The following is a 14,805-nucleotide window of genomic DNA, read 5'->3' as shown; positions in this document are numbered from 1 at the left end:
AAAATCTGAATGCTTTGATTTGGATATCCTCCTGCTAGGACTCATGATAATTGCATTTTGATTGCCTCATGTCCCCATCTGACCCAGTTTCCCCAGCTGGACTACATCACCCAAGATGATGCATCACCATCACTCTGAGCCAGGGACCCTCATGATGCAACCACTTCATTTCACCATGATGCGGAGACTGTGGTGCATAATGGCTCATTTATTAGAGTAAATTCCTGGACTCATATGCTTAGGGCCTAAGAAATAATCACGGAAAAGTGTTCCTTTTTTTCCCATGAAATATGACTTGGTAGCAAGTAGCACACTTCTAGCCTTTGGTCGATGGAGTCTTGGATGGAGCAAGAACCCTGGTCCATCCCTGGGGCGGCCTGTGTATATTTATTGAACAGTATAAACAACTCTTTTATTACCTTCTGGTATTTAGTAAGATATCATTTCAACATTTGGGTGTATTGTTTTAAAACAGTCAAGCACTCCCTGTGGATTCTTTCTGGAATTTAAAAAAAAAATGTTGGGCAAGAAGGTTAGGTTTTTTAAAGGTTTTATCAAGTCAGGCAAACAGAAAAAACAAAAATTACAAAGCATTCAAACCCAGAAGCCATAGAATACAAACTACTTAATACTAAAAAAAAAATAATAATAAATCAAAACATCAATTTATTCTACAATTTACTTTACATTGGGTCCCTAAAGTATTTATGATCATACAGGCTGGACCTCCCTGGTCCAGCATTGTCGAGACACGAGAGAATTTGCGGGACCTGCTACTAACCCCCAAGCCCATCCCCCGCTGCTGGCAGGCTGCCCCAGAAGGCAACCCTACCTTGCCCTCCCCTCCACCCTGCCCAATTACTGCTGACTCCCTGAGCTGCCCAGGCTCCAGCTTCTGCCATGGGGCTCTGGCCCCACACAGCCAGGGGAAGCCTCAGGGCTGGGACTCCAACCCCATCTCCGTACAGCCCCAGCCCCGGTCCTGCACAGCTGGGGAAAGCCATGGGGCTCTGACCCCGGCCCCATGCAGCCCCAGATCTGGCCTCCCAGCCCCAACCTCACACAGCCAGGGGAAGCCCCAGGGCTCCGGGGGTTGCTGCAGGGACACTGATCCCGCACTCCTATGAGGCTCTGGCTTCTGCCACACACACTACTGTGGGGCTCCGGCCCCGGTCCCATCCTGCCCAGCTGGGCTGCTGACTCTGATGCCCAGCCCAAGCGGCCCTCCTGCCCTTAGGCTCCAGGCTCTCTGGTCCAGGAGCATCCATGGTCCTGCTGGACCAGGGATGTTGCTGGACCAGAGCGTGCTGGATTTTGGAGATACAACCTGTACTGGCATGTATTCAGTTAATAGTGTATTTACATTTGCTACTGTTACAATGGGCAAACACACTTTTTCCTGATTTTACAGATTCTACCACTTTGAAAGAGATTCTATATACATAAAAGGACTTAATCATGTGAGGTGCTGACTGCTCTCATCCCAATCTAGGCACGGTACTTAGAGGGAGCCTCGAGCAGTTTTGAACAGCAAATAACTTTGCGCACTCCCCCACTCCCTCGCCCCGATTGTCCTGAGGGAGTGGGGGTGTGCAAAGTCTCCTCCCCACTCCGGGGGTGTGAGGCACCAGAGGGAAGTGCCAGCTGTTCAAGGAAGCTGCTGCGCACCCCTAGCAGGGTGAGGGTGAGAGACTTTGCACACTCCCCCACCCCCAGGCCAATGGAGTCTGGTACCACTGGAGGGTGAGAAATCTCCTTTCCCCACCAGGGGCACGCAGAGCCTGGAGGGAACCACCCCTTCTGCCTGAGCCCACGTCTTTTCCAGGGGTGGACCTGGCCCGCAACCACTACCCAAAATGGTGAAGTGGCTCCTCTGCAAAAAGTTATTCCCCACCATGGTCTAAGGGCTTGACTAGAGTTTGAGTTAAGCCACAGGAGAAGGATGTGAATTCCATTTCAAAGGGGACAATGTTAACAAATAGTTGGGAACTTTTAATGCATGCTAAGAGGTCCATGTGGCCCATTAATGCACAACACACAAGTGCACACTAGGGATGTTTGAGTGGAAATGGCTAACTGTTTAACTGATAATTGGATGCTTATTGGCTAATGGTGTTGGTTACATTCAGCGAAGCTGCCTCCCGGGGAGTCAGGTGGGCAAAGGATTCCTCCTCTGCTCCCGGGGAGGAGACTTCACTGCTGCAGCAAAGCTTCCTCCCCAGGAGTTGGGTCTGCAGGGCTAGCGGCCCTGCTCCCGGGAAGGCTTTGCTGTGGGCTCTGCAGTACTTTAAAGCTAAGCTTTATACTGCAGAACCCACAGTGCAGGTAACCCTGTAACTGCTGAGATTTTCAGCAGTGACATGGTTACTCTATTACATGATTTTTAACATCCCTACTGCGCTCTATAATTTAGTCTAGGTGGACTAACTCACCATGTAGGCAAGCCCTAACTCTTATTTTCAAAAGAGATTTGGGCACTTGGGAACTTAAATCTCATTGATAGTCAATGGGATTTAGACTCCTAAGTACCTAAATCCCTTTTGTAAAGGGGATTTACATGTTCATGTAGTTTGCATTCCCCAAATACCTTTAAAAATCTGGGCCTAAGTGTTTTCCTGAATCAGAGTCTTAACTCCATGACTGTGAACACTTGAATTCAAGAAGAATGTCTATTGCTTGTAAGCAATATAGGGTTTAAACATTTGCTATTATTCATATTTCCCATCAGCATATACATCAGCAGGAGAAACTTCCAACAGTAGCTGTAAGTAACAAGTCAGTCTGTCAACAAAATCAAAATGTAATTTAAAATGTACAAAAGGCAGGTAAATCAGAAGGCCCCCCAACATAAAGAGAAGGGCGTAGATATATTGCACCTTGGGAGACCAGACTATAGGAGCCAAAACTAAAAACAAAGAAACTGCCACCATCCCAAATGCAACTGGTAAAAAAACCTGTGAAAGAAACAAATTGTTAGAAGAAGCAAACATAGACAGTTGCCATTTTATGCATTATAGGCAAGAGAACTAAAAACTCTTTGCCACATTGCAAGCACAATTAATTACCCTATCGTCCCTTTGCCTGGGGTTATGTCAGCAAAAGAATAACTCAAAGCTTCATCTAAAAATGAATTGTGAACTATCCATTTACAATTGCTGTTCACAAACTAGATGTTCAGGAATTTTCCCCCAATGTTAAACATAACCCAAGATAAAACGTTACAATTTTTAACTCTTTTCCCATTTACCTTGTATGGTCGCGGTAGGTTAGGTTCCCGGTATCGGAGTACAATCAGGCTGGCACAAGTCAGTCCAATCATAAGCCATACAGAAAACCCAAAATAATTTGTCAAAGTAATTAGATCAGCAGGGATAATAAAAATTGATGCAATGGTGGTTGAAAAAATCATGGCTGGTGCTGGAGTCAAATAGTGGACATTAAGCATGGATATTAAAACAGGCAAGTGTCCTGACTGACTTCCGGCATAACTTAATCTGCCCAGTGTAAACATGCTGCTGTTCAGAGCACCAAATATTGAGATAGCAACAGAGAGAGGAATAACCCAAGCAACGGAGGGGATCACTCTGTCAGCCCAAGTGACTGCCACAGCAACTGCAAGGAAACAAAATGTTATTAAAACAGTAGGCATTTTACTACTGATGACAATTCAATGGAATAGCTTTGTCAGAGTAAGAACTGGTGGGTAGAGAGGGTTCCTTGGTACTGTACAGTGAAAGTGGGCAGAAGCAGGAGATGAGTTCAGAATACAGTGGGGAGAACAAATGTGTTACCCTCTATATAACATGAGATTACTACTATTGGGGAACTCTCCCAGTATGCAGGGGGCAGGGACAGAACAGGTGTTTCATCAGCATACAAATCATCTAGTACTTTATCTCCGCAGTTCTCAGTTAGGGATACAGAGGTTCCTGGGGGGCTGCAAACAAGTTTCAGGGGATTTATCGTGCAGGGCTAGTCTTAGATTTGGTGGGGTCTGGGGCAGAATGCTAAAACCATGAGGCAAGTGCTGAAGCCTAGGACCCTGAGCCCTGCCATCCAGGACTGAAGCCAAAGCCTGAGCAACTTAGCTGCGCAGGACCTCCTATAGCATAGGACCCCAAGTAATTGCCTTGTTTGCTACCCCATAGCATTGGATCTGGCTTTAATAGTCAGAAAACCCGTTGTGGCACAGATGTGCAGTGGACTTTTTATAGCATGCTGACAAGGCCTCAGAAAGAACAAGGTTGAGAACTCTTACTCTATCCCATGGTGAAATTCCACAAAGAAATGTGAAGGGCTACTTCCCAGCAGCACCTTTTGCAAACTGACTGTTATTTACTGGGCCAACAACCAAAGTGCATAAGGTATTCAATACTACAGCGATGTGCACAGTATAAAAAGTTGATTTGAACAGAAAAAGGCATTGAGTGAATTTGCAAGAATTGCAGAAATGCATAGTCAAGTTTGAGAGATGAACTAAAAATTTTGGGACCAGAGCAACAGTTGGCATAGTTTGTCATCACAGGAATTGCTCCCATTTACTGGTGCTCAGTATATAATTTTGAATACTGTTTTTTTCTCTTAGGTTTTAGACTTGCTTTGTAGTTGTCCGCTTTTTTAAATCAGAAAATGGCCTGAGAACATGCAGATTAGAAGCTCTGGCTTGCTAAGTGATAGCTACCCCACTCACAGCACAGTTACTGAATTACTTTTGCAGAAGAGGAAAAGACTAGGTGCATGACACTTTTAGTATAGAGCCTCCTATAGAATGAGGACATTTATTGTGAAAGTTAACCCCTAAATAGGCCTGTAATAAGACAATTTTGTTTTATGTATTTATAGGCTTTTTCTATGGTGCTCCCTGATTACAAACATTTATGAATAATTCTGCAGTACCTTAAAGACTAACAAAAAATGTGGCTGGCATCATGAGCTTTTGTGGACACAACCCCTCTGAAACTTTTAAACGTTAATGAGTTTTGCCTGTGAAAGAGGGAGGTAGTGATCTAAAGCACAGAGGCTACGTCTACACTACAAAGAAAGGTTGGAAAAAGATACGCAAATTGCAGTTTGCAATTTGCATATCTTTTTCTGCTTTTCTTTCAAAAGAGGCTTTTCTAAAATTTGGCATGTCTACATAGCGCCAAATTTTGGGAAAACCTACTCTTTCAAGCCATCCCTTCTTCCTCGTAAAACGAGGTTTACAGGGATGGCGAAAGAATGCATCCACTTTTCCAATATTTTTTTTTTCAGAAAAGCGGACACGTTCCTTGGTTGCGGCATTGCTTTTCTGGAAAAGTGCTGCAGTCTAGATGTAAAGGCCTGGCCCTTCTTAAAAAAGAGCTCTGAATAAGCTCAAAAGTTTTCCTCTCTCACCAACAGAGGTAAGTCCAATAAAAGATACTGTCTCACCCTCCTTCTCTCTCTATCTTGGAAGGGACATGGCTGCAACCATGCCAGTTTTACTAAGCATATTTAAATTAAATAATGGCAATGTCTCTGCATAGACAAGCCCCAAGAAGTTTCCTCAAAGTGTAGCCCTGGAATTTTGTAACTAATAAGTCAGTTCGTTATAATGAATGTATTTTATAGCAAAAGGTTTGGATTAAACTTAAATACAAAATGTTGACAGGACAGGCAACTTTGTTAATCTACTCCAGCTCTGTTTGATGTTAGCATATTGAAGTGAAGAGACGGAATATTGTAATACATAGTGATGTTAATATTAGGCAAGGCCTCGTAATAGATAAAAAGAAGATTAATGTTGAAAGACTTTGTAAGTTTGTTAAAGTGACTAGAAGTACCTCCTTGTTCCATGCTGCAATTCTGTATGACTGGCATGATTTTCCGGAAATGCTTTTAACGGAAAAGTTTTCCGTTAAAAGCATTTTCGGAACAGAGTGTCTAGATTGGCACGGACGCTTTTCCGCAAAAGCACTTTTTGCGGAAAAACATCCATGCCAATCTAGACACGCTTTTCCGCAAAAAAGCCCCGATCGCCATTTTTGCGATCAGGGCTTTTTTGCGGAAAACAAATCTAAGCTGTCTACACTGGCCCTTTTGCACAAAAGTTTTGCGCAAAAGGACTTTTGCCCGAACGGGAGCAGCATAGTATTTCCGCAAGAAGCTCTGATTTCTTACAGTAGGAAGTCAGTGCTTTTGCGGAAATTCAAGCGGCCAGTGTAGACAGCTGGCAAGTTTTTCCGGAAAAGCGGCTGATTTTCCGGAAAAACTGGCCAGTCTAGACACAGCCTATATGTATTGTTTGTGTGAATGAGAGAGAGAATGTTTTAGGAGAGATAAGTGTGAAGGCCACTGCATGCTCAAATAGTCAGAAGAGGGACTGGAGACTCAGAAGCACCAAATAATTATCAACTAAGTGAAAGCACATTAAAGACGCAGACTACCGGGGCAGACTGATGGACCCTGAAGTTAGTGGCAAGCACCCTTTGATAGGGAACCGATAACAAGTCTCGCCAGAAGACAACACCCAGGAGGGGTCATCAGCATACTGATAGCAGATGACTGAGAGAACAACCTCCAGATAAACATATGTTGCAGAAAAACTGATTGTGATGCTGAATGATTTATTAAGGCCTGACCAGGCAAAATGCATAGACTTGCATGGAAGGAAAATCCTATATAGGATCGGGCATCTTGTATGGTTCTTCGGGTTCCCATCCTGCTAAGACTATGGAGCATCAGTACAGACTAACAAGAAGCCAGCTCCTTCCTCGCACCTGACCTATCTGGCCAATAGGTTGGGCCGAGCAACAGACTGGTAACTATTCTATCAGCAGGATATGGGTGTGTGTGTGTGTAAATGAATATGCTACTTTGCTATATTATCAATAAATGTGGCGTGTTGCCTTATCCCCCTGAAAAAGATCCCGTGTGCTTCTTATAAGCATAACAAAAGTCACATACGAAGTCTCCGTTAAAGAATGTCTATTTGAAAGCTGTAAGCAAGTGTCCCAGCCCAGCCAGGCACACTCACGCTACAGTGGCTAGAGCTAGTGCACAAAAATAGCATTAGCTATTCACATTGCAGCTCAGGCTGGAGCTCAGGCTCTCAAGCTCACCCAAAACCCTAGGCTTGAAAGCCCAAGCAGCAGCACCTGTATTGCTATTTGTAGCATAAGCTTCAAGGGGTAGCTGAGTTAGTCTGTACACGTATACTGAAAAAACAACAAATGGTCTGGTAGCACTTTATAGACTAACAAAACATGTAAATGGTAGCATGTTAGCTTGACACCCACTAGCACAAGTCTGTCTGCTCTGGCTAGAGGCTTGCATCCAGCTGTCATGTAGCTATACTCTTAGGCTACGTCTAGACTGGCATGATTTTGCAGAAATACTTTTTTAACAGAAAAGTTTTTCCATTAAAAGTATTTCCGCAAAAGAGCGTCTAGATTGGCAAGGATGCTTTTGCACAAAAAGTGCTTTTGCGCAAAATCATCCATGTCAATCTAGATGCGTTTTTGCGCAAGAAAGCGCCAATGGCCATTTTAGCCATCGGGCTTTCTTGCGCAAAAAATTAAGGTGCCTGTCTACACTAGCCCTCTTGCGCAAGTATTCGTGCGCAAGAGGGCTTATCCCTGAGCGGGAGCATGAAAGTATTTGCGCAAGAAGCACTGATTTTGTACATTACAAAGACACTGCTCTTGCGCAAATTCAAGCAGCCAGTGTAGACAGCTGGCAAGTTTTTGCCAGTCTAGATGCACCCTTAGGGCTTAAAACAGAAGCCAAATCTCCTGACTGAAAAGTCCTGTGTCTTACTATATGTAAACCCTGAATTCAGCTGAACCCTAGAAACCCCAATAGAATGGACACAGATTAATAGTTATAATAATTACCTCTTCCATCAGCCAAACAGACATATATCCTTACCTGAGGAGACAATTTCCTTAGGTGTCAGAACTGTCAGGTATGAGATGTTAACCAGTAAATAAAACAAAGTCACTGCAGGAAGTGCAGTCATCACAGTCAAGGGGATATTTCTACTAGGATTTATCATCTCTTCTGAAAAATATAATTTATTTAATAAAACAATATACTCACAAGATAGCTTTTGAAAGCACACTTCCCTGACAAGTTTGATAGAAATAAGGAGCAAATTTCTGGTATGCTTCACAAGGTAACAGAGGAGAAAGAAAACGATGACTGTGAAACCATGAAAATTGGCAGAGGTAGTACTTGGTGACACTTGTAACTGCTTTTAGTAAGAGTTGGTCAGAAATACAGTATATATGAAGTGTTCTTAAATGCACAAAGCAAACAAACGGAAAAGCTTTACAAAGCCCTAACCAAGTATATGTTGAGACAGCCATTTATTTTTAATAAATCTTGTTTTGTTGAAATACATGCTCTCTGCATCCTGCTCCATTTTTGAAACAACCATCACTCAGGCAAAGTAGTCAAGAAGGTCTTAACGTGTAAAGACTTTCTGGACCCTAGACACTTTTATTCTCATCTCAGTCAAAAGAGCATAGACTGAAAGGTTGCATAAAGCATGTTCATAGGCAGCTCTCAAGGACCAAACAGCCTAAGGGTGTGTCTAGACTACAGAGTTTTGTCAACAAAAGTGGACTTTTGTCGACAAAACTATACCTGCATCTACACTACCGCTGAGTTCTGTCGACATAACGTCGACAGAACTCAGCAGTTTTGTCAACGCTGGTAAACCTCATTTTACGAGGCATAACGCCTTTTGTCGACAGAGTTCTGTCGACAGACGGTGTTATTGCATCTAGGGTTGTGTCTAAACTACGGGGTTTTGTTGACAAAGCAGCTTGCTTTGTCGACAGAACCGAATGTAGTCTAGACGCTCTTTGTCGACAGAAGCTTTGTCGACCATATCTGTCGACAAAACTTCTGTCGACAAAAGCCTGTAGTCTAGACGTACCCTAAGAGATGTGGAAGTGGCCTATTACTAGCAGTGGTGGGAGATTCTTCCCCACCTCCCCCCAAAATCTTCTCTGTTTTTGTATAAAATCTTACACCCAAAACTGCACACAACTCTGCCTGCCACAAAGCCCCATTGATTTTAATGAGCTTAAAGGCAAATCTCAAGCAACATCAATTGGAGGATTTGGGCTTTAGTTAAAAACCATCTAATATGTAGCAAATTGCTTTTGATATTTTAAACTATCAAAAGGCAGAATACTTAGAACCCCAGTTTTAATTTTTGTCTCCCAACTTTTGTTTCATCAGCAACATGCCTGGCATTAATCTTAGATTGAATTCATTGGCTCATGGCAGATAAGGGTAGAAACCATTGTTAAAAAAGAAGAGAATTCACTGTAAGAAATTATTTCAGATGTAGGTTGACAACAGTTGCAGCTTCTAACTGTTATCAAATATTTTGTATGGAAGCAACAGTAAATGAATCCAAACAAATTAGAACATTATGAAAAAAAAAACCTGTGTTGAATTGTGTTAAAATAAATAGTTGTCTGTAGTGCAAAAAAAAATCCTAATGTGACTTCAAAATTAAAATTTTAACTTTTTTTAAAAGAGGAGAGAGAAAAGCTTTTGCCTACAGCATATTCTCATTAAAATAAGAGTTTCTACACTGTTATTTTTTAAAACATTAACTAATTTTTCATGTTCCTCTTTCTACTAACCTTTGTCATACAGTAGTTTGTTTAACATTTGACTCATAGGAAAGGACAAAGCTAACAAGGAATGTTAAAGACTAAAGAACAAAAACTGAAGTACATGGTTTGATTCTGCAAAACTCTAATTCATGTGAGTAGTTCCAGTGTTCATGATTAACTATAATATCATGAACACCTATCATGTACGTTTGTGATCATTGCTCATATTATAAGATATTACTGGAAAGTGGAATAACCAACGGTATGTCTAGACTACATGCCTCTGCTAACAGAGGCATGTAAAATAGGCTACCCGACATAGTCAATGAAGCCGGGATTTAAATATCCCCGGCTTCATTAAAATAAAAATGGCTGCCGCGCTGTGCCGGCTCAGCTGATTGTCGGTACAATGCGCGAGTCAAGACGTGGATTGGTTGACAAAGGGAGCCTTTGTCAACCGCTCCTGTAAACCTCATTTTACAAGGCATAATGGAGCGGTCGACAAAAGCTTCCCTTGTCGACCGATCCGCATCTTGACTTGCACGCTGTGCCAATGATCAGCTGAGCCGACACTGCGTGGCGGCCATTTTTATTTTAATGAAGCCGGGGATATTTAAATCCCAGCTTCAGTGACTATGTCGGGTAGCCTATTTTACATGCCTCTGTCAGCAGAGGCATGTAGTCTAGACATACCCCAAATGTCTAACCAAAAACAAGGGCTTCCTTAATGTTTTAAAATGAATATATCTATAGATATAGATATCAATAGCACAGAAATGATGTTTATAACATTTCCCTAACTCTTTTCCTTTACTTTTTTTAAGAATTATTTTCCCAGAGAAATGATCAGTTCTTATGCAAATCAACATGGATATGATTAAAAGAATTGTTTCTGAATGCAATGCAAAATGAAATAGGCCATGCACTCATGAAAATAAGCCAATCAAGGCACAGGAACTGGCTTCCTCTGGGCTTGGAAAGTGTGCTCAAGCTGTTCCACTTAGCACCAGACCCTGTCCCACTTCTTCCCCACCTCTTTCTGCCCTCTCTCCTAAGCAAGCCCTTTGCCTACTCCTCCCACTTCCTCCCAGAACCACCTGCATGCTACAAAACATCTGACTGCAACAGACATTAGGCATTGGGAGGGAGAGAAAGGAGTCAATCAGCAGGACCACTGACAGGCAGGAGGTGCTAAGAGAGTGGTAGGGAGCTGACTGTCAGTGGATGCTAAGCACCCACTATTTTTTTCCATGGGTGCTCCAGCCCCAGAAAACCCATGAAGTTGGTGCCCATGATTCAAGGGTGTTCATGAGTATGCTTTCGGTATGCACCCTGGGTGGCTGAAGACACTCAGTCTTGACATTCATACTCTGCTTTGCATACCCACTTGTAAATAATTGCAGTAGCATTGGGAGAGGGAAATATCACTGGGTTAGGTCCTCAATTTGTATTTGCATATAGATTTAAATTAAACCTTTCATTTTCCACATTTGTCCTTTTTAAATATGCATCTAGTTCTGGAGACATTAAATCAGAGGTGAAAGTAATCAGGTGCGCCCTGTGCGCAGCTCCAGCAAGAGCTGGCTGAGCTGCAGCAAAAGCCAGCAGGGAGCTATCTAAAGAGCAGGCAGGGAGCTGAGTTACAATAGGACAGTACCTGTAAGAAATTTTAAGTTACTGTCACCAATGAATTAAATGAACATTAAGCAAATAAACTGCATGAAAGAGGACAACACATCTTTAGAACACATGCAGAAACAAGCCTTGGATATAGCCAGTGTTTGTCTTAATAGACTAAATTGTTCCCATTCAGAAACAAGCTCTAATAACATTATCTGAGAAACTTAAGAATGTTGGCCACAACATTAAATGTAAAAAACTGGAGATATACCTGCCATGTAATTGAGGGACCACCAACCGCCATATGCATATAATCCCTGGAAGAAAGCTTCTGCAATCTGTGAAGCATCAGGAATCTCTGAACTGAATGCGTTTTCAAACCTTGCTAAATTCTCCTTTCTTCCTCTAACCAGCAGGACAATGCCACCTATGGCGATTACAGATAGTGCCATCATCTTCAGTATGGTGAAAACAGTTTGAACCCAAGTAGCCATTTTGACACTTCGGCCATTCAGAATCCCCAGAGACCAAAGAACTGCCAAAGCCATGCATTTCTTTAGCAGCTCTGGTACAGGGCATGTACCATAGAAAGGTCGGGTAGCATATTCAGCGAACAACAAGGCTCGAGTAGCATTTGATGCTGGTTTGGTAAACACTGCTGTCCAGATAAAAATGAAAGCAGGTAACGATCCAAGTGCTCTTTTTATGTGACTGTATTCTCCTCCAGATAGAGGTAGAGCAGTTCCCAGTTCTGCATAACAGAGGGACCCCATCAGTGATATTACTCCACAAGCAGTCCAGATGCTTAGTGCAACACCCACATTAAGTAAGGAGTATTTTAGCACTCCTGTGGGAGACACAAAGATCCCTGCACCTACTATGGTGCCTATAATAAAATTTACCCCATCAAAATACCCTATAGTTTTTTTGAGCTGCATCTTGTCATTTTCAGTACTTCTCACTCCTTCTTTGAGATGGTCATGCTTTCCTTTTCCCATTTTCTCTCTCTGTTCTCAGCTGATCATAGGGGCTTGAGAAGCATTCATTTATCTTATCTGTGGAGGTGTTATTAAGTTAACCCAACCTTATACGCTAGTGAAATGCTTCAGGAAGATTGGCTTAATCATTCAGAAGACAAAGCCTTCTTTGGGATTTTTTATGTTTAATGTGTTATGATGATTAACTAAGTGTTGCAAGAAGAACTTTGTATCAAATGGCAGTATAACCTTGTACTTCACAGGTTGTGAGGGTTTTTATTAAGCAACTGGCACCATTATAAATGAACAATAAATACTTTCTTCTGTAATGCCTTCCATCAAAGGGTCTTAAAACATTTAACGGCTATTAATAGTAAAACTACTCTGTGTAGTAGGTAAATATGTTTTTACAAATGAGAAAACTGAAACAGAGTGGTTAAATAAGTTACCCGGTGTCAAATGTGAAGTGTTCCTGTGACAGAAAATGAAAGTCTGTCCCCCATTTATGCACATCAACTACATTGAAAAATTATATTATGGATGAAAAGTCAAGCACTCAAAAGCTAAGAAATTCCAGAATAAAGATTGTCCGTGGAACCACCTTCTGCATATGCTTTATGATTGTTTTTAAATGCATCATCACTTACATTTTTCCAACGGCAGGATCCCTGTCTCATTTGCTGCACAACTTCTATTGAGGATATGCAAACTTCAGTTTTTATAATTTAATTAAATTTGTGCTGATTTTTCCAGGAGACTTCAAAAGACATGTCCCTGCCCTAATGCCACCCTTTTGCCTATTTCAAGTCCCTGCTCTAAACAGTCTAGAGAGGAAAAAATTACCACAGTATCTTAACATGGAAAAAACAACATATTTTTCCCTAGCATTGATTGATGGTTGAAACATCTTAACTGAAATTTTCTCAAAAAATTCAGCCAGCGATATACATACAGCATTAAAAATTGCAACACAAATAGTTTAAATTTAGCAAAGTTATGGGTTCTTCTAGTGGGAAGTGATGGGAGACCTTTATAATAGGCTGTACTGCCGGCAGCACCAAAAATGATAGTCGATGGATGAATGTTTTAGAAAGCAACTAAACACAAATTGACACAACACATGGAGTAAACACATTTCCCAAGCACACTGAATAGAGCCATGCAGGGCTGGCCTTACCATGAGGCAAACTGAGACGGCCACTTCAGGTGCCAGACTATGTGGGGGGGTGCCCTTAGGATCCAGAGTGTAGAAAATTGTGTCTGTTGCTTGTGCATATGTATTCTCTCTGCTCTAGATGCACAGAGATGGTGGAGTGCTGTGCTGGAGGAAGGAGGGTACAAGAGACATAACAAGCAGGCAGGAGAAAAGGTGGCATGGAGGTGTCATTTGAGCTCCCAGCCTCAAGTGCCAATATATTGTGGGCAGACCCTGTAGCCGTTAAAACAAAATGGCAGAGCTATCATCAAAACCACTGCATCCATAACTGAGCTTGAATTTTACAAGCTATATTTGAAATTGCAGTTGTGGTGGCCAGGCAAACTGAGCAATGGAGGCACTTCAAAGATATGCTGAAAGTACACCTTTAAAAGGAAGGCATCAGCTCAATAAACTGGGGGGACTCGGCATAGAACACAACGCAGAGGTGCCACTCCATACACCAAGTTACAGCTCACTTTAAGGAGAACAAACATGCTCATAAGACAGAGAAGTGACGGAGGAAAGAAAGGGCACTACACTGCAGCCAACAACTATATCTCCTTTAGGATTACAGTTGTCACTTATGTGGCAAAATCTTCAGGGCACTAATTGGGCTCTACAGCCACCTAAAAATCCATGAATGAACCCCCCCTGAAAGATACTATTCTTGCATCAGGGAATAGTCAATGAAGAAGATAAATCTGGATATGTTGAGAGAACTGTTTATTTTGTGCTAAATTATTTTCTGTCTAGTATTTAATAAATCTCGTTTTAGAGAAGTGGTGCAGTATAATTCTTAACTTTCACCCAGTCCCATCTCTGAAGAGAAAATACATATGTAACCTCATGGATCACAGAAAAAAAACTTCTAAAATTTAAAGACGCCACTGTCATCTTGGTCAAAAGGTGGAAAGCATCCACTCCCAGTAAAGAATGCTATAGAAGGTTAGGACAATTAATCCAGGTAACCCATAAGTGGAATACACACAAGAGACCAAAGAGGAGATGGAGATGGAGTTAGCTTTGGTGATAGTATGACTGAGCTATGATCAAAGAATAGAATTAGACCTGTAATCTGTGAGTAAGAGTGAAGAGAACTCAGGGTATGTCTATATAGCAGCATTTTTTGCATATCTATACTATAAGCTTTTTTTCAAAATAATGTCGAGCTGGAGGACTTTTTACTCCAACTCCTGTAACCCTCATTTCATAAGGAGCAAGGGAAGTCGAAGGACGAGTGCTCTTCCTTTGACTTCCTGCTGTATAGACAGCGCCAAAAGCTGAGTTAAGCTGAAGTTACATAGCTTAATTTGAGTTTAGCCCTGCTGTGTAGACATACCCATGGGGAGCTGTTTTAAAGGCTAGTAACAAACAAATAGGGAAGTCAGTGGTGGACACTATCTCAATATGC

The 14,805-nt window shown here is 42.0% G+C and overlaps 1 protein-coding gene across 2 annotated transcripts; it reads right to left on the bottom strand.

Annotated features, from left to right (window-relative positions):
• Positions 1-533: 533 nt before the first annotated feature.
• SLC7A13 (solute carrier family 7 member 13) lies at positions 534-12,279 on the bottom strand. 2 transcript variants are annotated; one of them, XM_006112989.5, is made up of 4 exons: positions 11,491-12,278; positions 7,891-8,022; positions 3,248-3,612; positions 534-2,954 (listed from the first exon to the last, which is right to left on the bottom strand). In XM_006112989.5, exons 1-4 carry the CDS (start codon positions 12,215-12,217, stop codon positions 2,709-2,711), a joined length of 1,470 nt encoding a protein of 489 aa, XP_006113051.1. In that variant the 5' UTR covers positions 12,218-12,278; the 3' UTR covers positions 534-2,708. The 2 variants fall into 2 exon arrangements, with proteins under 2 accessions (XP_006113051.1, XP_075776568.1); XM_075920453.2 differs by lacking the exon at positions 7,891-8,022 and having other exon boundaries at positions 11,491-12,279.
• Positions 12,280-14,805: the final 2,526 nt, after the last annotated feature.

This window comes from Pelodiscus sinensis, chromosome 2, assembly GCF_052426305.1.
Source record: "Pelodiscus sinensis isolate ZL-2025 chromosome 2, ASM5242630v1, whole genome shotgun sequence".
Taxonomy (NCBI): domain Eukaryota; kingdom Metazoa; phylum Chordata; order Testudines; family Trionychidae; genus Pelodiscus; species Pelodiscus sinensis.
This window is presented reverse-complemented; position numbering and strand designations above follow the sequence as displayed.